Source organism: Arvicanthis niloticus, chromosome 15 (genome assembly GCF_011762505.2).
Source record: "Arvicanthis niloticus isolate mArvNil1 chromosome 15, mArvNil1.pat.X, whole genome shotgun sequence".
NCBI classification, from domain to species: Eukaryota; Metazoa; Chordata; class Mammalia; order Rodentia; family Muridae; genus Arvicanthis; species Arvicanthis niloticus.
The window spans coordinates 71626495-71649009 of record NC_047672.1 but is presented as its reverse complement, the minus strand read 5'-3'; the positions used below and the strand labels follow the sequence as shown (position 1 = coordinate 71649009).

Sequence of the window (22515 nt, the reverse complement as noted above, 5' to 3'; positions counted from 1 at the left end):
TCAGACCATCCTGGGTTCCATGGGACCCTGTCATAAAAAATAACAAAACACTGAGAGAACTGTAAGAATGATTGTTTCTGAGTGCCGGCTGAAAGGTTAGTTTCTGCTTTTATACATCTTTAGGGTTTCATTTTATTACAAACATGGTACTCTTACTTTTAAAAACCCAATGAATATAATTTAAGCTAAGGATAAGGTCTTTATAGTTAGTTGCAGTACTCTGTCAAAGGGAAAGCATTTTATCATATAAGAATAATTAGGGTGAGCCAACTCTGGGTATGTGGGAGTGGTGTGTCATTACACTCTCCTATCTCCATGCGTTGAGTCAGGCTGAGTTAGGCCTCCACACCTCTCTGTTTTCCTGTCATACCTATGGTAGTCTCTATGTAGCCTGAACCCTCAGCTTTTCCATTCCTGCAAGGCTCTGTTGGAGGATATCACACTCCTGAGTGAGTCAAGGCTGGGCCAATCAGTGGCCTGCCACCATAGTTGTCTTCAGCTTTGCCATGAAATCTTATATTGTCCTCAGTCATCCTGAAGTTTCTCCACGTGATTGCCTGTGTGATCAATATGCCATTACCTCCTCTCTAACCAAAAAGCGAAGCATCTTGCATGAGTGTATTGATTTTTTTTTTTTTATTTTCCCTTTTCTCTCGCTCCAGTCCGGATCACTCCGGCCCAAAGGTTTTTATTTATTTATTATATGTAAGTACACTGTAGCTGTCTTCAGACACCCCATAAGAGGGCATCAGGTCTTATTACAGATGGTTGTGAGCCACCATGTGGTTGCTGGGATTTGAACTTATGACCTCCAGAAGAGCAGTCAGTGCTCTTAACTGCTGAGCCATCTCACCAGCCTGAGTGTATTGATTTAACAGTCTATTCCATATTTTCAAACTTACTTATAATCTGTTTTACCTTTTCAGAGGTAAACTATTTTTTTTTTTGTTTGTTTGTTTGTTTGTTTGTGGTCCCAGATGAGCTTTTAATTGTGTAGAGAGAAGGGCCTTGATCTTCTGATCTTCTTCCTTCCATCTCTGGTGTGTTAGGATTTTCAACATGTACCACCAAATTATGTGCCCAGGGATCAAACTCAGGGCTTCATGCATGCAAGGCAAGCACACTCCCAAGCAGGAACTCAAGGCAGGAACCTGGAGATAGGAACTGATGCAGAGGGCGTGGAACCTTCATGTGGGTGCCAGAGATCAGACTCGGGTGATCAGGCTTATCTTGCAAATGTTTTACCTGCAGAGTTACCACCTGCTACCCCTGGCCTTTAGAACTGCACCTGTAATGTTCTTAGCATGTAAGTAGGTTTCATTATGACGTTTTTGTTCACGTATACCATTGTACTTTGCACATGCCTGCCGACCCCTACTCTTTCCATCCCTCCTCTCTGTCTGTCAGTGCTACACTTCTACCCCACATAAGCCTATCAGCAGGAGCCAGTACTAAGGCAGCCCTACACCCTACTCCTTCCCAGCACCTTGGCAGTCAGTGGCCTTAGTTTGCTTTTTCCTTTGCTTCACTACCAGTCTTATCTTCTCATATATAGTTCTTTCCCATAAAACAAATCAAAATCCTTCCCTTCATGTTTTAGTAGGCATCTATTCATTCATTTGGCTCTCAGGCATTTTAAAAGTCTTTATTATTATTGTCTGTTTTCTAGCTTGCAATGAGCTGTTTTACCACTTTAATCATGCTTGTTTCCCTAAAAACCACGGAGACTTGCTAAAGTCCATACTTGAACCTTGTTTTAGTCAGAGTTTCATTGCTGTGAAGAGACGCCATGATCAAAGCAACTCTTATAAGGACAACACTTCATTGGGGCTGGCTTACAGTTTTAGACGTTTGGTCCATAATCATCGCAGTGGGAAGCATGGCATGTCCAGGTAGACATGGTGTTGAAGAAGGAACCAGAGGGTTCTACATCTTGATCTGCAGCAGTAAGGAGAAGACGCTGCTACACTGAATATTCCTGTACGGACTTCAAAGCCCACCCCCACAGTGGCACACTTCCTCCAACAAGGCCATACCTCCTAATAGGGTCACTCTCCATAGGCCAAGCATTCACACACATGAGTCTATGGGGACCATACCTATTCAGACCACCACAAATTTAAAATGAGCATGTCCAAAATTATTCTCATTTTCTTAACAGGTTTCCTTCAGTGGCTAGTAGCATCACCATCTGCTTAACACTCAGGTCTTGCTTTCTAATGCTGTGATAAAATACTTGGGAAAGAAAGAGGTTTTTTTCGCTTATACTTGTGTGTCATGGTCTATCACTGAAGAAAGTCAAGGCAGGAACCTGGAGGCAGGAAATGATGCATGGAGAAATGTCTACTGGCTTATCCTTCATGGATTGCTCAGCTTAGTTTTTTTATAACTGAGTGCAGCCCTACCTGCCTAGGGCTGGCACTACCCATAGTGTCTTGGGCCCTTCCACATTAAGCAAGAAAAATGTCTACAGACTTGCCTAGAGGCCTGTCTGATGGAAGCCTCTTCTCAGATGACTCTCTAGCTTGTGTCAGTTTGACAGACTCCAGCCAGCATCCTAGGAGTCTGTCTCTCTCTCTATCTTTCTCTCTCTCTCTCTCTCTCTCTCTCTCTCTCTCTCTCTCTCTCACACACACACACACACACACAAATATATATCCAGACGAATAGGTCAGAGGTCAATGAGGTCACCATCTGGTGTCTATCTCTGTCACTGTCAGCCGATTTGGTTGAGGCAGGGTCTTTTACTGAACCTGAAGCTCACTGATTGAGCTAGACTGGCTAGCCACAGAGCAGGATCCACCTGCCTCTGCCCTCCTAGCACGAGGGCTGCAGACACATTGGTTCTCATGCTTGTGTGACTAGTAGTTTACCTACAAAACTACCTTATATCCCTTAATTTGCTCTTTTTGAGACTGTCTTATGTAGCCTAGGCTGGCCTAGAACTCAATAAATAGCCAAGGCTGACCTTGAAGTCCTGGTTCTTATGCTTCTACCTCCCAACTGCTGGAACTAGGCAAACCTTTTGTTTGGTGGGTTTTTATGTTTTGTTTCTAAGACTGTCTCATTATATAAGTGTAACTGACCTGTAACTCAGATGTAATCTTGAGTTTACAAAGATTTTCCTGCACCTACGTTCTGAGTGCTGGGATTAAAGATGTGCACCACCATGTCCAGCTAACTTGAAATTTTTAATGGAAAACTTTGAGTTCTATTGGAACATGTTTTTGGAAAAGAGTTAGCTAACATTTTATCTCATTGCTAATATTTTTGTGTGTTGTTAGGTACTTACAATTTCATCAGAAATCCCTAAAAGAATTCAAAGTGCATTAAAAGATGCAGAGGAATCCAAACAAGTTCTTAATCAGTTTCTAGAACAGGAAACACCTCTCTTCAGCTCCATTAACAGCCATTTGCTGACTGCTCAGCCCTGGATGGATGATCTTGGAGCCATGATCAACCAGATTGAAGAGATCGGGCGGCATCTCACTTACCTTAAGTGGGTTTCACGGATCGAGGAGCTGAGGTAGGGCGGCATTGTTCTTAGTATTATAGTTTCCTTTGAGGCTCAGTCTCAGAGAGTGTATCTATGCTATTAAATAATTGAGTTAATTAGAGATTATAATTTTACCTGTTGTTAGGAAAATAACATTTTATGTTTATTTTGCTTTGTTGTGAATGAATATAAACTTTTCAGGGAGCTTAATTTGCATTTGAAAGAAAGTAATGTAAGTAGGTTAAAATTTTGTTATTGTTTCATTTTTGTTTTTTGAGATAGTGTTTCTCTGTGCCATCTCTGAACTCACTTTGTAGGCCAGGCTGGCCTCTTTAAGTTAAAAATTTAAGGCTAAGGAGTTGCATTTTGAACAACTTATGTTTCTAATGAGATTTCCCTGAGTATGATCTTCAGTAATCCTACCGATCTTGTCAAATTGTCAAATAATTGCCAAATATTGAACTGCATTTCATCACTAGAATTTGAATTTTTTAAATGAATATTTATTTATTAATTTTATATATTTGAGTACACTGTCACTGTCTTCAGACACACCAGAAGAGGGCATTAGATCCCATTACAGATGGTTGTGAGTCACCATGTGGTTGTTGGGAATTGAACTCAGGACCTCTGGAAGAGCAGCCAGTGCTCTTAGCTGCTAAGCCATCTCTCCAGCCCGAATATGAATTTTTAAAATATGGGTATCATCTAATAAGAGCTGCACTGTAAGAAGCTGAGAAATGGTCTAGCAGTTGGAACCACTTGCTGTTCTACAGAGGGCCTGGATGCAGTTTCTGGAATTCATGCCTCTGTAACTTCAGTTCAGGGGGATCCAATGCCCTTTTCTGGTCTCCATTGCCACAGCACACGTATGGCACATGTAATGTACATGCAGGCAAGGACTTGTACACATAAAATAAGTGATCCCAGCACTTGGAGGCAGAGGCAGGTGAATCTCTGTAAGTTAGAGGCCAGTCTGGTCTACAGAGTGAGTATCAGGCCAGAGCTACACAGAGAAATAGTCTCAAAAAAATGAATAAGTAAGTAAATAAATAAATGACTCTTTAAAAAAGAACCGTGAGCTGGGTGTGATGGAACACACTTGTAATCCCAACACTTGGGTGACTGAAGTAGGAGGGTTGCTTTAGGCCAGCTTTGTCTACATAGTGAGTTCCAGGAAAACCCAGGTTCCACATTGAGACCTGATCTCTAAAACAACAACAGAAAGAACAACACAGTTAGGCCAGTGTGTTGGTGCAAACCTGTAATCTCAATTATTGGGAGGCTGAGGCAGGAGGATAGTAAGTTCAAGATCAACTTATGTCTACATGGCCAGATCTTGTCTTAAAAAAAAAAAATCCAAAAAACTATACAGTGTTCTTAGATGAATAACAGAGTTGAACTGTCTTTGAGTAAGGAAAAGTAAGAAAGTTCTTCTGATAATAAGAGAAATAAAGTTCACGTGTTTTGTGAATGCTATGGGTTGATTGCATCTGGTCTTGCCTCTCAAGCTAGAATTCTCAAGCTAGAATTCTGCCTCAGTGGGGAGATTATTGTTTCATGGTCTGGTCTCCTGTTCCCTCCAAATTTAATATTGGCTGTCTTCCTTTATTTTCTGAGACAGTCTCTCATTAAACCCAGAGCTCACAGATTGGCTAGGCTGTCTGGCTCCCCAGTGTCCCTGTGTCCCTTCCTGTGCTGGGACTGCGGGTGCATTACCATACCTTACTTCTTATGTGGGTGTGACGGATCCTCAAGCTGGCCCTGAAGTACTTTACGTACTGAGCCATCTCCCTAAGACCTCTCTTAAAGGACTTTAAACCCTGCTTTAGTCACTTCCTTCCTCTTTGCCCCTCTGAAAGAACATTACAACAAAGGGTAATATTAATAACCTTCAGAAGTAAGTTTCTAAGTTGTTTGAAAGTTTCCCTTTTGTAGTAGCCAAAGAGATTGACCAAAGCAAGACTTTAGTTATCATAGCTTTTTTGGTACTTGAATTATTTAAAAGAGAATTTTAACCCAGGAATCATATTGAATAAGAATAAAATTAATAACAAGCACCATACAGACAGTTACTTCACTCCCTTATAATAGGGTTTTTCCTCTTAGGCCTTTGTGATAACATTTCTACTTCCATTTTGAACTTATGAGACTTATCTCCAAATTTCCTTTTAATGACTAGTTTTTATTCTGCTCTTTTTCCCTCTCTGCTTCTCTCTCTCTCTCTCTCTCTCTCTCTCTCTCTCTCTCTTTCTCTCTCTTCATCTCTCTCTCTTCTTCTCTCCCCCACCCCCCTCTTTGCTTGAACTAGCATCCTGGCAGTGTTTTGTATGGACAGTATCGTGATCAGTGTCACATGGCCACTGTCATTCTGTTTGTTTCTGTGCTCTGTCCTTCATGTTTCAGTGTAATATATAATTCTGGAAAATTTATAATGTGTGGTTACTTGTACATTTTCTGTTCTTCTGTAAAATAACATTTTGGGTTTTGAAATAGGGTCTCAATGTGGCCTTGGCTGACCTAGAGCTCACTCTGTAGACCAGACTGACCTTGAACTCACAGAGATCTGCCTGTCTCCATCACCTGAGTGCTGGGTTAAAGGCATATACTCTTGTGCCTGTCTCATTTCTTTATCTTTTTTTCTAAAGATTTATTTGTTTATTTTATGTATATGAGTGCTCTATCTCATGCATACCTGCATACCAGAAGAGGGTATCAGATACCAGTATAGATGGTTGTGAGCCACCATGTGGGTACTGGGAATTGAACTCAGGACCTCTGGAAGAGCAGCCAGTGCTCTAACTGCTGAGCTGCCTCTCCAGCCTTGTCTCATTTTTTTTTTTTTTTTTATTGAAGGGTCTAGGCTGGTCTCGTGGCCCCATGAATTCCTGATCCTTCTGCCTCTGTTTCCCCAGTGTACAGTGCAAGGATTGCATGCTTGTGTCACTGTGTCTAGCTACATTTGTGTCTTTTTAAAGCATAATGATCTTTATTTAATTTAATGAAACATTTAATTTGGAATATTTTTTTTAATGTAGAGATGAAACAATGGTACAAGACAGATAGAATCTGAAGGTCACTGACTTTCACTGTTCCAACTACTACTTACATTATCCCAGGGGCTATGACTCTATGAAAGAAATCCTGCCTGCAACCATGAGGATTGCCTGTAAGAATGTGGCACATCTGTCCTCAGGAGCGGGGAGGGACAGGTGGAGGAAAGCATCTGGAACACAGGCTCTTAGGGTGTTAAAGGAGGAGACTCCATATTCCTGCAGATACGACTGTAGGATGAAATAAGTAGCCAGCCCATGTAATGCTTCATATATAATTTTATATCAATCATGAAGATATAATTTTATATCAATCATGAAGGAGAAAATTTTCTGAGCTTAAAATTATTCCAAAGAGGGATTTGGGTAATGGTTTAGGCAGCACAATGCTTGCTTGCTATGCAAGCATAAACGTCTGAGTTCAGGCTCTGGCACTTACATTAAAAAACTAGGTTGGGGATGCAGACAGGAGGATTTCTGGACTGGAGCTTGCTGGCCAGGCGGACAGTCTAGAATCTACAGATAAATTGGTGAGCTCCAGGTTTAATAAAGAGACCCCGTCTCAAAAATAAAATAGAGAGTGATTGAAAAAGAAACCTGGCATTGACCTCTGGGTACACATACACACACACACACACCATACACACATACTACACACACACATAACACACACACAAACACACACTGTATACACCACACACACACACACCAAACACACACAAACACACACACCATACACACACACCACACACACACACAAGCACACTCATTCCACCGAAACTCTCATTAACGTGTGTTTTGCTTTGTTCCGCAGTGATAACATTCAGCAATACCTGATGACCAATAGTGTGCCAGAGGCAGCCTCTATCCTGGTGACCATGGCAGAACTGGACATCAAGCTTCAGGAGTCATCCTGTACTCATCTTCTTAGTTTCATGAGAGCCACAGTTAAATTCTGGCATAAAATTCTCAAGGACAAGCTTACCAGGTGTTCCTCATGGTGACAGCTTTCCGATGACTATTTGATAATGTGATGGACCATGTGAAACACTGTTTCTTTTCTGTTACAGTGATTTCGAGGAGACTTTAGCACAGCTTCATTGGCCGTTCATCACACACACCCAGTCTCAAACTGTTGGTGTGAGCCGGCCTGCCAGTGCCCCTGAGGTGTATGCTAACCTGGAGACGCTGTTTTGTCAGCTGTTGAAACTCCAGGCCTCGTATCTTTGTGGGAGTGGATACTTACTAAAAGATGTGTGGTTTGTGAGTGACACATGCAGAGCTTGTGACAGAGTGGTGGAGGGTGTCTCTCCATGGCTGGATCAGTCTCCACAGCCAGGGGAGAAAGGCATCCAACCGGTCATGTGAGGGTCCTGGTTAAGACTTGACAGTAACTGCCTATTGGAAATTATATATTATCTTTAAAAAATAAATTGTCTGGAAGTGGCAGAGCTGTAAAACAGAGTTCTAAGATAAATGCCTGTCTTCGCCAGTGTTCTATTGCCATAAAGAGACACCATGACCGTGACAACTCTTATAAAGGAAAACCTTTCGTTGAGGCTGGCTTAGTTTCAGAGGTTTAGTCCATCATGGTGAGAAGCATGGTGGCATGCAGGCTGACATGGTGCTGGAGAGAGCTGAGAGTTGTGCATCCAGATTGTCAGCCGTAAGGAAGAGTGAGACACTGGGCCTGGCTTGAGCATTTGAAACCGCAAAGCCAACTCCCAGTGACACACTTCCTCCAACCAGGTTATTAATAGTGCACTCCCTATGGATAAGCCTATGGGGCCGTTCCCGTCCAAAGCAGCCCAGCCACTGACGCGTGTTGGCATTGGGTACAGGTCCCTTAGACAGGAAGACCAGTCGGCAGTGGGAGGAACTGAGTAACAGTATTGAAGAAATGGTTGCTTAATTCGATTTCCTGAGTACTGATTGGTTCTAAAGGCATTTTTATTGTCATTGATTGATTATTTCATGAGTATGTGTATTTTGTCTGTATGTGTGTCTGTGCACCATGCCTTGTGCTTGTGGAGGTCAGAAGAGGACGTCAGATCTCCTGATACTACGTAGTTAAGGATGATGCTGAGCCAACATGTGGGTGCTGGGAATAGAACCCAAATCCTCTGCAAGAGCAACAGGTGTTCTGAACCTTCCATCTCGCCAGCCTCTACACACCTTTTCAGTGAATTCAGATTCAGTATGAAGTTATGTTTTGCATTATTTGTGTTGAGCCTTTTGTTAAGTATTAATGCATTTGTGGAAAATGATTGTGTGTATGTGTACTGTGTGTATAAATATGATTTTGATCCCTTTTCCTTGACTTGCCTGTGTCAGAGATGAATTATTGACTGAGCCAAAACAACTCCCAGAAAAATACTGTCTTCCTGCCTCTCCTTCTGTGATCCTGCCCATCCAGATCATGCTGGTACCCCTCCAGAAGAGATTCAGGTACCACTTCAGAGGCAGCCGGCAGACAAACGTCATCAGCAAGGTGTGTGCTTCACTTTCTCTTCTGTGTTTTTGATTTTGTTTTTCAGACAGGCTCTCAGGAGAACTCTGGCTGGCCTCAGACTTATGCTCCCTCTGTATCTGCCTTCCAAGTGCTGGGATTATGCCACAGTGTCCTTTTTACTCTGAGTTTTCATTAATAGCGAACATTACCTGTGCCTGGGCTTTCATTTAGCTTAAAGACTTGTCTCTGTTCACTTTTCTACTTTCCCTTCTAAGTTCCTGCCTCAGAGCCGTTCTTTGTAGATGTGACTGGTGCTTAGGTTGACAAGTTGTCAGAATCTGCACTGTCTTTGGGACATTATCACATTTGCATTGTGTGTGCAGGCTTTATAGCCGATCAATGCCCAGACTTCACTATACAGACCACTCCTGCAGATAGATAAATAGAAAGACAGAGAAGTGAGTTGCACAGGAGAGAGCATGGACCGCTGAGCACAGGTGCCAGGCCAGAGTGACTCATCATAGCTACCGAGGACATCATGGCAGGAAGTGATAGAATAAGTATTTTAAAGGAAATTGTTACCAAACTTGTACTGAGGGGCCACATCAGTGTAGCCTGCTGTTGTTTTTCTGTAATTACAGTCTACTAGGATTTGGGCACTATCTTTATTCCTGATGTTTGCTGCAGCTGATGCAGTGTATGGAGCCGGGTTCACTAAATATTCTGAGTTAAAAGCAAGATCACAGCAGATATTATACAGGTCAAATTCATTATGAATGAATTTAGTGGCAGTAGATTCCTGTTTGTGCTTTAAGGGTCTTCTCTTTTGTATAGAATGTTGTTGAAAGAGCAGAATCATTTAGTACTTAGTAGTCAATGAGGCAAAGCACAAACTGGACATTTAGAAAGGCAGTAATGTGATTTAGTGTAAGAAAATTCTGGGTTGTGTTGGCTCATTTTGAAAGTGTGATCCTAATGAATTTAGTGCACTGTCACTGAGACAGTTCTTGAGATTAGACACAGTCCATTTATATCCCCAACATTTAGAACACGTGGGGATATGCCAGTCAGTGCTGGGGATTGAACCCAGGCCTTGTGCATGCTAGGCAAGCGCTCTATCCCTAAGTTATAGCCCCAGCTGAGTATATGATTTCAAATTGTCATCTAGAAAAACTTAAATGCTTGCAGAATCTTCTCTAAAGACAGTTTAAAACACTTTATGTGGGGCGGGTGACATGGCCCAGTGGGTGAGGCCACTTCTAAGCCTGCTAGCTTGAGTTTGACCTCAGGACCATGTGATGGCAAGGGAAAGGCAACTCCCAGAGGTTGTCACCTAGTTGCTGCCTACATACAGTGGCCCTTGTATACCTGCACAAGCACATACATTCAAACATGCGTATACACAGAGAAAAATGTAATAAGTGAGTGCTCTGTGCCTATTTCCTTTACATAGTTACATCCATTTTAAGGTATATTTGTAATTAGACCAGTTGTCTAGGAGTTGAATCTTTAGTTTACATTTTGAAAAGAGAAAGCAGAAGAAAATCATGTTTAGAGATTATTTGGGAAGCAGCTCAGTCGCAGTAGAGCGCTTGCCCAGCTCACGTGAAGCCCCAGGTTGGTCCCCAGCACCACATAAGTAATGTGTGATGGTGCATATTTGAAATCCTGGCACTAGGAAAATAGAGACAAGAAGATCCGAAGTTCATCACCCTCAGTTACATAGAGACTTTGAGGCTAGCTTGGGCTACATGAGATCCTATCTTAGAACCTTCTTTTTTGGAATGCTATTTCAAAAATATCAGTTGTTTGTAATACCTTATCATGCTAGGTTTGGAGGGCTTTAAAAAGTTGATTTTTCTCTTTGTGTGTAGGACAGACCAACAGTCTGTGGGCGTTGCCTCTCTCCCTCCACCATGTGGATTCCAGGGATCAAGCTCAGGTTGTCAGGCTTGTTGGCAGGAGCCTTTACCCATGGGGCCACCCTGCTGGCATGACTTTTTCTGCTTCTTTTGTTTTACTCTGGAATCAGGGATGTGGGTGCTGGGCAGATGCTTGTTCTTAAGTGTGTGAGTGATTTTCTTCGTTCTTGTTGTTATGCTCTCTCTTCCTCTTTTCTGTGATGCCGGAATTAAAACCAAAGCTCTTTATAGCAAGGCAAATGTTATACCATGAAGCCACACCTAACCCCAATGGGGTATTTTAAATTATGAGTTTACTGACTTAAGCCACTTTATTAGAATTTGTTGTGGAACTATATTGGGAAGCATTTGATCATGAAGTCTTTTGTGAGTTTGAAAGTACAGGGTAAGAATTATTTTCTTACATATAGGAATTTTTGATTAATGTTTGTGTCTGTTTATAACTAAGTGCATTGGATTAGAATTTCCCATCACCATAGAATAAATAAAGAATTGAAACCACTTTCCTTTCCCCTTAGCCTGAATGGTACTTGGCTCAGGTACTTATGTGGATTGGGAACCATACTCACTTTCTGGATGAGAAGATTCAGCCAATCTTGGATAAAGTGGGCTCTGCAGTCAATGCAAGGGTAAGGGGCTGAGCTGAGCCTCCCAGCTTCCGTGGAGCCCCCTGGGCACAACCCCTCATGCCTGTGCATTTCTTTCAGCTCGAGTTTTCTCGTGGCCTTGTGACGCTCATTCTTGAGAAGCTGGCGTCGGATATTCCTTGCCTGCTCTATGATGACAGCCTCTTCTGTCATCTGGTGGACGAGGTGCTGCTGTTTGAAAGGGAGTTGCACAGCGTCCATGGCTATCCTAGCACATATGCCAGCTGTATGCATATTCTGTCGGAGGAGACGTGTTTCCAGCGATGGCTGACTGTGGAGAGAAAGTGTAAGTGCCCATGCGGCTGTCGGCTCGGGGGGCTGTCTTGAGGTTTTTGGGTTGTTTGTTTTTGTTGTTGTTTGCTTGCTCGCTTTTTGTTTTGGGTTTTAGGCAGGGTTTCACTATGTAGCCGTGTCTGACCTGGAACTCCCTGTATACACCACGTTGGCTTCAGACTCATTGAGATCCACCTGCCTCTGCCTCTCAAGTGCTAGGATGAAGGGTGTGTACCACCACTGCCTGGCAGTGTCTGCTTCTGGTGTGGAAAGTTTTGGAGTTTGGTTTTTCTTACAGCTCTGAGTAGGAGCTATAGGTGCCTAAATCTTTCCTGGGCAGGAACTACTGAATTACCTTCAAAGACAGTTCTCTTTCCACAAGACTTCAGTTTGTTTGTTTGTTTGTTTTGTTTTTGGAATTACAGTCTACATGTTGAATGTTGAAATATTGAGCCAGTAGAAGATACTGGTGTTTTGTAGATCTTTGCCGTATACTATTTCTACCTCTGATTGGGTATTTTTGGATGTGCCACGTAGTCAGCATGGCTATTCTGAGGATTTGAGAGGAGGGAGAATAAGGTATCTTATGTAACTCTGAAGTAGACATTTTAAATATAGTGCGATTAGTGGGAGATTGCAAATTTATTTTGTATGAAAAAATAGTTTCTAAAAAATGTATAAGTTGATAATTGAAGGATGAAATAACTTCTTGACTGATGTTTCTTTCTTCATGTTAGTTGCTCTTCAAAAAATGGACTCAATGCTTTCGTCAGAGGCTGCCTGGGTATCCCAGTATAAAGACATCACTGATGTGGATGAAATGAAGGTTCCAGACTGTGCAGAAGTCTTTATGACTCTGCTTTTGGTTATAACTGGTAAGCACTGGCCTTTTAACATTTGATGCTAATTTAGAACTAAGTTTTTAAGCTGAGCATGGGGGTGCACACTTGCAACCTAGCTTATGAGGTTAGAAGCAGGAGGATTGAGCTCAGGGCCAGTCTCAGCTTCAAAGCAAATTTGAGGTCAGCCTGGGATATATGAGAACCTGTCTAAGAAAACCAAACCAAACGAATGAATGAACAAACAACAAGTAATTGCAATGGGTTTGAGGCTGGCGAGATTGCTCAGCAGGTCTGAGCACTTGCTGCTCTTACAGAAGACCTGGTCAGCTCCCAGTTATAACCCACTGTGACTCCAGCTCTGGGGATCCACTGACCTCTCAGCCTCCTCAGGTACCTGGCATGCATGTACATAAAAATAAACTTTAAACAGCAGTATGTTTCACATATACTTTTTTTTTTTAGTAGTTAATAAATAGCTGTATAGTAACTTAATGTTTTTACACTAATAAAAATCTATGACAGAAGTCTCACTTTGGACTAAGCTGGGTGTGGTAGCACTTACCTTTAATCTCAACACTCTCAGCACTCTGGAAGCAGCAGCTGGAGGATTTGTGGCTTTGAGATAATCCTGGTGTGTGAGTTCCAGGCCATCCAGACGTATAGTGAGATCTTGTTTCAAAATACTAAAATAACAATAAATATTAATAAATAATAATAGTCATCATAGTCAGGTCACCTAGATGTATTATGAGACTCTGTGTCAAAATAACAACAACAACTTAAGATGTAAATGTTGGTATACATATGAAGGGAAAAAGTCCGGAAAAAAAACAAATAAAAATGTGTTAATTTTTGTACAGGTCTTCAAATTTCATTTTATTACTCTAATTTTACAGACTTATTTTTAGTTTATGTGTATGTGTGTATCTGTGTGATTGTGTGTACACCATGTGCATGCCTGCTGCCTATGGAGGCCAGAAGACGGTATTAGAGCCCCTGAAACTGGAGGTGCAGATGGTTGTGAGCTGCCATGTGGGTGCTGGGGCCCAGCCTGCATATATTCGTGCACCACATGCTCGCCTAGTGCCTGTGTAATTCAGAAGAGTGTGCTTGATCCCCTAGAGATGGGAGTTACAGATGACTGTGAGCTCCCAGTGTGTGCTGGGAACTGAACCAGCGACCTCTCCAAGCAGGCGATGCTCTTAACTGCTGAGCCTCTCTCCAGCGCCCATGTATCATTTTTTAAGAGACTGGCCTACTGCACTGACCAGCTGGCTTGAGCTCCTGTTCTGAAATGGTCTTTCTGCCTTGGCTTTCCAGGTAGCTAGGACTGGGTGCACACTACCATGTCTAGTGCTAACCTAAACTTTAAATATTATTCTCCTGGTACTGGTTTATCCGGACTTGAAGAAGAGAGTAGAATAATAAAGTAGTTTTAGAATTGAAGTAATGTAGGGTTTCTTCTCATGCAGTGTTATTCTGGCCAGAGGGTGGCCAGTGTCCTTTGTCTCTGTTAGTGTGGAGCATCTGTAGACTGCTAGCTGTCCAGGTGCCAGAAGATCTTCATTGCTGTCATCCTGGGCCCTCTTTGCTTCCATCCTCTTCTGGCAATTCACTTCTTGAGCTTTATGATAACCTGAAGAAGCTTCACTCTAACCCAATCAATAATTACATATTTTGATTGTAATAAAAATATGAATAATTTTTTTAAAGGCTAGCCAGACATGGTGGTGCATATACTTAATTCCAAATATCAGGATTTTGGAAGTAGAGGCTGGAGGATCAGGGGTTCAAAGCCATTCATAACCATAGCCTGGGCTACATGAGATCTTGTTGTGGCCTGAGCTGCCCCACGGTGGGTGCCAAAAATGTTGAGAACTGCACTACCCCACATTTGGGGCCAAAATGTCTCGGACCATTCTGTCAATGTTGGGACCCGCACTGCCAAAAGCCTTGGGGACTAACTTGTTAGCCCGCACTGCCCCAAGCAGCTCCGGTCTGCGGGTCGGGGTTCAGCAAGAGAGAGAGTGAAGATAGACTCGAAGAATGGAGGCCAGAGTGTGATTCAATCCCATTTATTCTTCATTCTCTCTTCTTCTCTCCAAGTCCCAAGTCTTGAGTTTCTAGTCCCTAGTTCCTAGTCCCTAGTGCCTCCAAGTTCCAAGTTCTTTCTCCAAGTGCTAAGTGCCTACTACCTGATAATCTCTTCTGTCTCAAGTGTCTACTACCAAGTGCCTAATACTTAATAATAATTTCTTCTGAGTTCTCTAGTCCAAGTGTCTTCTTCCTCAATGCCTAATTCCTACTCCAGGTTGTACTGAACTGTTCTGCCTCTCACCTTTTATATGTCACACTTCTAAGCCATACCTTTAGGTCACACCTTTAAGTCATGCCCTTAGGTATTGCCTCTAAATCTGATCTCTAAATCACGCCCTTAAGTCACACACCTTTAAGTCTCACACACCCAAGGGAAAATCCTGGGTATCTAAAACAAGATGTTATCAGAGTGTGCTCAGCTGTTGTAGGCTAATGTAATCAAGTCTCTTGTCAGGGTATATGGCTCAAGATGGCTGTAAGGATGATAACCACCTTCTGTCGGCTCCACACAAGATCTATCTCAAGCCCTTCTCACCTAACAAAGCTTCTTAATTAAGGAACAGTTATTTTAGAACACAACTTGCATTTTTAGAAATGGGGCATTTCTATATACACATCTAGATCTCGAGTATACTGTTGGACAAGTCCTGTCGTGGTATACATGTGTAATTTCTTAAGAGTTACAAATGGTCAGTTGAGTTTTGTCATAAAGGCAGTAAAGCAGGGTTTTAGGGAAAACCGACTGTCCATGCAAAGTCCCAGATCCTTTCATGTATTTTGTTTCCTTTCTCCACAGACAGGTATAAGAGTCTCCCCACAGCCTCCCGGAAGCTTCAGTTCCTGGAGTTACAGAAGGACCTAGTAGATGATTTCAGGATCCGGTTAACACAGGTGATGAAGGAGGAGAGCAGAGCGTCCCTGGGCTTCCGGTACTGTGCGATTCTCAATGCCGTGAACTATATCTCTGCAGTGCTGGCAGACTGGGCTGACAATGTTGTGAGTTAATGTGCTTTTATAGGAAATAATATGTTAGTATCTTGATCTCCTTTAACCGTTGAAATGTTGACTCTCCTGCAAGCCAAAAACGTGTTAGACAGAAAGTGTAATGATGCCAAATGTAGAAGATGTGAGTAAAGGTCTAAAACAGTTAAATAATACTAATACTTGAATGACTTACTCTTAAGAGGGCTGGGCTGTAGCTCAGTGGGAGCATCTGAATGTGAACATGAGCAAGGTCTTGAATTTGATCCTCAGGACCATAAAATGATAGAAGAAAAGAGAAAAAGAAGAAAACAATCAGGCCTCTTTACCAGCATGTGGGGACGTGGGTCAGGAGCCTCAGAATCATTCCTGTGACACAGTGTGTTCCAGGTCAGCCTGGGTTACATGAGATCCTACTTCACAAACAAGCAAATCAAAATACAAGGGAAAGAAGGAAAGAAACAAAGACAGACTTTCCCAATTAGCTATATTGTGTGAACCCTTTTTCTCTTCTAACTTTGTACTCTGGAAACAATAGTAGGCTAAATGCCACCACAGAAAGCAATTATTTTACAATAATGTCAGAATCAGTACATTTAAGTTGGTGGTGTAGCTCAGTGGTGGAGCCTGGTGGAAAATCCTAGATTCATTCCCAGTACTGCAAAGAAAAAAGAGGTCCAGCCAGAGCTTGACTTTTTAAAATATATCTTCAAAACAGGACTGTCTTAGTTTCAGTTGCTGTAATAAAACACTGTGAACAAAAGCAACTTGTCATCCACGGAGTCAGGTCAGGAGCTGATGCAGAAGTCATGGAGGGCTGCTGCTTACCGGCTTGGTTCCTATGGCTTTCTCAGTATGCTTATAAAGAAAATATACTACAGGCTTGCCCACAGGCACATCTGGTGGGTGCATTATGCATTATGATATGTGGGATTTTTTTTTTAAGATTTTAAAATTTTACATGTATGACTGTTTTACATGCATGTTAAATGTGTATACCACATGTGTACAGTGCCTGCAGAAGCTAAAAGGTCCCCTAAAATGGGAGTGAAAGAGGATTGTGAGCCGCTGTGTGGGTGCTGGGCACTGAGCCTGGGTTCTCTGGAAGAGCAGTCAGTGCTCCTACCTCCTGCTCTCTGCTTTTGCCATACCCACGTGTTGGTGGAACTTCTCTCTGCTGCAACTAATTGATTATTTTTGAAGTGCATCTCACATACCATATTTAATGATAAATATTTTAGTATATCTGTAAGAGACAAGAATTCTGAGTTTGTATATGTATGCATGCATGCATGTTTACACATAGAGACCAGAGGTTAATATTGGGGTTTTTTTTTTTTTTTTTTTTTTCTTCTCTCTTTCCAACTTTTCTTTTGAGGCAGTCTTGGTGAGCCTGCAGATTGTCTTTTTGGCTACACTGGCAGGCTGTCACCCTGGGAATCTCACAGTTTGCCTCCCAGTGCTATAATTATAGGTGCACACCATCATGTTGGCTGTTTACTTGGCTAAAGTGGGGTCTTTATGTTTGTGTAATAGGGAGTTTATCCACTTATCCATTTCCCCAGCCTAAGAACTACCTAAAAAAATCAAAACAAAACAAAGCATAACCATAATTACATTGAAAAGAAGTAACGTCTTGTTTTGCAAAATATATTTTAAAGTAAGTATGACTGGCAGTGGTGCTGTACCTGTAAATGTAACTACGGCACTCAGGGCTGAGGTGGGGATTGCCGGTGAGTTCCAGGCTATCCTGCACTGTCACAGAAAACAAAGATAACAATCTAAACACCCAAAGTTGGAGCTAATGATCACTAGACATCCTTTTTCTCCTTCAAGGATTCTACCTACCTTTGCCCTCTCTTGAAGTATGTGTCCACTGTTGCTGTGGAGACACACCATGACCAAGGCAACGCTTTTAAGAGCAAGCATTTAATTGGGATTTGCTTTCTACAGTTTCAGAGGCTTAGTTCATTATCATGACAGGACCTGGCACTGGAACAATAACTGAGAGCTACAGGGAGAGAGGGGGTGGGGCAGAGAGAGAGAGAAACAGAGACAGAGTTAGACAGAGACAGACAGACAGGGCATAGCATGGGCTTTGAAACTTCAAACCCTACCCCTAGTGACACACTTCTTCCAACAAAGCCATGTACTCTAACAAATGCAGCCAAACTTTTAACTGGGTAGGGGGATGGGACTATAGTTTAGTGGTAGTTGAGTAATTGCCTAGTGTGTGTGAGGAGGCTGTGGGTCAATTCCCACCACCAAAAAAAAAAAAAAAAAAGAAAAAAGAAAAAAGAAATAAAAAGATTTACTCGAAATAAGTGTGCATAATGTCATGTGCTAGAACAAGAAAAAACAACGCCTTTGTGAGTATCACAGAGTACAATGCTGAGTGCGTTCTTCTCATAAAGTCAACCAGTGTGTAGTCGTTTTGTGTTCAACTTTCAGGGAATGCTTCATTTCTAGCTCCCACACTGACCTACTCTGTGCTAAGACTTTTCACACATGAAACAGATATGCCAGATGATTCAGTGAGAGGCTCATGCCAGGACAGAGTTTTAGTGTTAATGGACTTCCTTGTAGAACATCATGGATATGTGGTGCCACTGTCTGTTAATGAGGAGGGGTTAGCTACCCTCTAAAACTGCTCTGTGCGGACAGAGCTTCAAACCTCTGGATATGACTGGTGTTGATACAGCTGCTGCAGCTTCTGAGCGAGGTAGCCTGGCAGCTCTTCAGATGGTGGGTGGGAGGATAAGTAGGCAAAGACAGAAGGAAACACATTTACAGAAAAACGCACATATCGTTCCCAGCAACATTATGCAGAATAGATACAAAATGGAAACAATCCAAACAGGTATCAGCAAAACCAGGTAAATTGTAGTATGGTCATATGATGGGGGGGCCAATAAAAACATGAAGTACATACTTAGTACATGCTGTGGCACTAAGTGAGAGGAGTTGGTCATGAAGAATAGAACTTTATATGGTTCCATTTACTTGAAATGTCCATGATTGTTGAGTCCATAGATGAGTGATTGCCTGGAGTTGGCAGAGTGGGGAGGAAATGGAGATGATGGACAATGGATGAGGGGTTTTGTCGGCAGGGAGTGATGGCCATGATGGATGCACTGCTCTGAATTCCTACAACTACTGAATTGTAAAAAATGATTTATACTGTGCATGTGTATGTATGTGTCACAGTGCACATGTTGAGATCAGAGGACAACTTGCAGAACTTGGTTCTGTCATTCCACCACGTAGGATCCAGGCTTGGTGACAAGTGCCTCCGTGCATTGAGCCGTCATGCTGGTCCTGAACTGCACGTTTTATTTTGGGGGAGAAGATCAAGGCTTTTATGCTTGTTTAACGTTGAGTCAGGGTCTCATGTAGCCCACACTGGCTTTGAACTCATGGTAATCTTTATGGTAAGCTCCTGAGTGTGGGCTGCAGATATCTGCCACCATGCCAAATTCTGTGTGTGTGTGTGTGTGTGTGTGTGTGTGTGTGTGTGTGTGTGTGCGTGCGTGCTCCTGTGTCATGGCATACATGTGGAGGCTAGAGTTGTTTGCTTTCACTATGTGGGTCCTGGGGATTGAACTCAGGTCATCAGGCTTAGCAGCAAGCACCCAGCCATTGAGCCCTCTCGCTGGCCCTGAGCTGCACGCCTTACATAAGGAAGTTGTGTGATATAGAGGTTCTATTTTGAGATGTCCAGAATGTCAATAAATGTAATAACAGATGTTTGTTTGCAGTTCTTTTTGCAGCTGCAGCAGGCAGCAATGGAGGTCTTTGCAGAGAATAATGTCCTCAGTAAACTGCAGCTGGGACAGCTGGCCTCCATGGAGAGCTCGGTCTTCGATGACATGATCAATCTCTTAGAGCGTTTAAAGCTTGATATGTTGACACGCCAAGTAGACCATGTTTTCAGAGATGTGAGAGACGCTGCGAAATTGTACAAGAAAGAAAGGTATGTCCTCTGTCAGGCACCTTTACTCCCGTTAGTCTGAGTCAGAGGCGCCGTCTCCATTCCCAGTTTTGGCTTCTGTAAAATCCCTGCTCCAAGTCTTGGAGATGGAACTTGGGGTTTTGTGTATGGTAGCTCCAAGCATTGGTTTTGATGGGATCTTTCTAGAATCTATTTTTTTGAAGAATTCACTCAGAATAAACAAGTGATGGTGTGGACCTCTTAGAGAGGTGACCTATGACCTGGAGCTCACTGGTCTGCTTGTCACTCATTTTACAAAGGAAAGTGCCCTGTGGTTTGTGCCTGTCATGCTTGCATTTCACAACTGGCCCGTCCACAGAGTACTGCAATCAATGTGAAAATAGTGTTAGTTTGTATGCGAAAATCAAAGCATAAGATTAACTGGTATCTTTTGAATTCCAAAGATAAACTTTAGTTTTTAACTTTATAGTAATTGAATTTAGTGTATTTTTCAGGAAATATTAATTAAAATTTAAAAAATAAATAAAGAGGCATTTATTTCTGGTAGAGCTTTTAATATTAGACATCACTTTTTTTTTTTTTTATTTAAACTCCAGAATTAACCTAGGACAGTACATTTCCTCAAATTTAAGATAATTTGTTGAAACCTTAAAGATACAAAATGGTAAGGGTCATTCTTGTGAAGGTTATTTGTTTTTCCAGATGGTTGTCCCTGCCGTCTCAGTCTGAACAGGCAGTGATGTCCCTGTCCAGCTCAGCCTGCCCACTCTTGCTGACCTTACGGGACCGGCTGCTTCAGCTGGAGCAGCAGCTGTGTTTCTCCTTATTCAGAATTTTCTGGCAAATGCTCGTAGAGAAGCTGGATGTGTATATCTATCAGGAAGTAAGTCAGGGGAGGCTGGGGCTGTGCTGAGGACGGCAGCCGGTACATGGATTGCTCTTTGTTTCAGATAATCCTTGCTAACCACTTCAACGAAGGAGGAGCAGCCCAGCTGCAGTTTGATATGACGAGGAACCTCTTCCCTCTGTTTTCTCACTATTGCAAGAGACCGGAAAACTATTTTAAACAGTAAGTCCAATGTCCAACCTTAAGTATTGGTGTATCTAAACGCTGGAGGAGTAGGCTTCTTTTTGACAACTTCAGAGTTTCGTTGCTTTATTTTTCTTAAAATCTGGGGCTAGAGATGCTCAACAGTCAGAGCACGTGATGCTCTGGTAGAGGACTGCGGCTTGGTTCTCAGCACCACAGGGCCTGGCTCACAACTGTCCTTAACTCCAGTTCCAGGTATCTTACACATGCTTCTGGCCTCCACAGGCATCAGACACACACATGGTGCACAGACATGCATGCAGGAAAAACATACACATAAAATTTAAAAATCTAAAAAGCAACAAATAAGTAAAACCTTAAAACATTTATTGTATGCCTATTGTATTTTCAAAACACAATAGGGAAACCAAAATACTGCGTGTGGTACACATCCACAGGAAGCCGACCAGAGCTGGGTATACAGTATCTGTCGGACTTGCTCCCTAGCCACTGGTTAAATGGTAGTTCCTTATTACTGGGAGAGTAAGTAGAAAATGATACAGGTATAAATCTGCCACCTGCAGAAGATAAGGAATCATACTCAGGTTAAGTGCCTAACAATAGCCCAGACCAGTCAAAAATCAGTTTCCTTACAAATTTAATACTAATTTTAGCTCTAAGTATAGTTATAAACATGAGAACAGTTACTAGGAATCTAGTAAAAAGAATTTTATTTAAAATTTACATTATGCATAGGGTTTGTGAAATTTGGAAATATTCCTATAGATCATAAAATGGTTATATTTCTAGGAAGCTATGCTTGTTTCTGGTTTGCTTTTCTCTTTTTGAAATGGGTTTCATGTGTCCCAGCCTGGCCTTGAACCCAGTATACAGTAGCAGAGGATGACCCTGAGCTTTTGATTCTCCTGCCTCTGTCTTCTGAGTGCTGTGTTTATGGGTGCTCGCCCCCACACTCCAAAGCTCCTATGCTTCATTCATGCTGGGCAGATGCCCTACCTAGTGCCTTAAATCTCCAGCCCCCTTTTGCTTTTATTGTTATTTAAAAATTCTAATTTTGTTTTCATATGTGTGAAGTGGAGACCACATGAAAACTGGTGGGAAATGGTTCTCTCCTTCTGCCATGGATGCCAAGGATTGAACTCAGGTTACTAAGCTTGTAGCTGGCAGCTTTACTCACACCATCATACCAGCCTTCCTGTTTCTGGTCAGTTTCTGAGACAGTCTCGCTATGTAGCCTTGGCTGGCCTGGAGCTCATAGTGTAGACCGGGCTAGCCTGGAGTGCATAGCAGCCCTGCCTTGACTTCCAGAGTGCTGGGATCGCAAGTGCACCACTGTCCCGGACCGGCCTCTTTATGGTTTGGTTGGCCCTGCTGGTTTGCCTTTCTGCTGCCTTCATCTTCATTCCTTTGCTCTCCGCCCCAAGTCCTAATTTTAGTTGAACTCATAGCTACATTTAATAATCTGTTAGCATTAGTGTACTGAGGCAGATCCTAATGAGGTATCAAGGCAAGCCTTAATGATCTGTTATCCCTGTTCACCTTGTCTATGAAAAGAGCCAAGTAGCCCATAGAGAGTTAAATGGCTGACTCTTTGGGTAGACTCTCCAGAGGTCACTGTGGTCCTAAGGGTGGTCCAAAAGGGGGTCTCTTCTTTCTTGCTTTCCTAAACAGTGTAAAAGAAGCCTGCATCGTTCTGAATTTGAACGTGGGTTCTGCACTACTCCTGAAAGATGTCCTGCAGTCATCTTC

At 42.4% G+C, this 22515-nt stretch overlaps 1 protein-coding gene across 4 annotated transcripts in view; it reads left to right on the top strand.

The window, feature by feature from the left end:
* Rint1 (RAD50 interactor 1) overlaps positions 1 to 22515 on the top strand; it is a 33906-nt gene that overhangs the window by 7458 nt on the left and 3933 nt on the right. For 3 of the 4 annotated variants that reach the window (XM_034519741.2, XM_034519742.2, XM_076913147.1), the window contains 12 exons: positions 3285 to 3526; positions 7364 to 7537; positions 7620 to 7769; positions 8884 to 9040; positions 11442 to 11552; positions 11631 to 11856; positions 12581 to 12718; positions 15579 to 15778; positions 19522 to 19736; positions 20418 to 20598; positions 20666 to 20784; positions 22438 to 22515. The exon at positions 22438 to 22515 is cut by the window's right edge and continues 3933 nt beyond it. In XM_034519741.2, coding sequence (XP_034375632.1) covers positions 3285 to 3526; positions 7364 to 7537; positions 7620 to 7769; positions 8884 to 9040; positions 11442 to 11552; positions 11631 to 11856; positions 12581 to 12718; positions 15579 to 15778; positions 19522 to 19736; positions 20418 to 20598; positions 20666 to 20784; positions 22438 to 22515 — 1991 coding nt within the window. The other variant, XM_076913148.1, reaches the window with a different exon arrangement.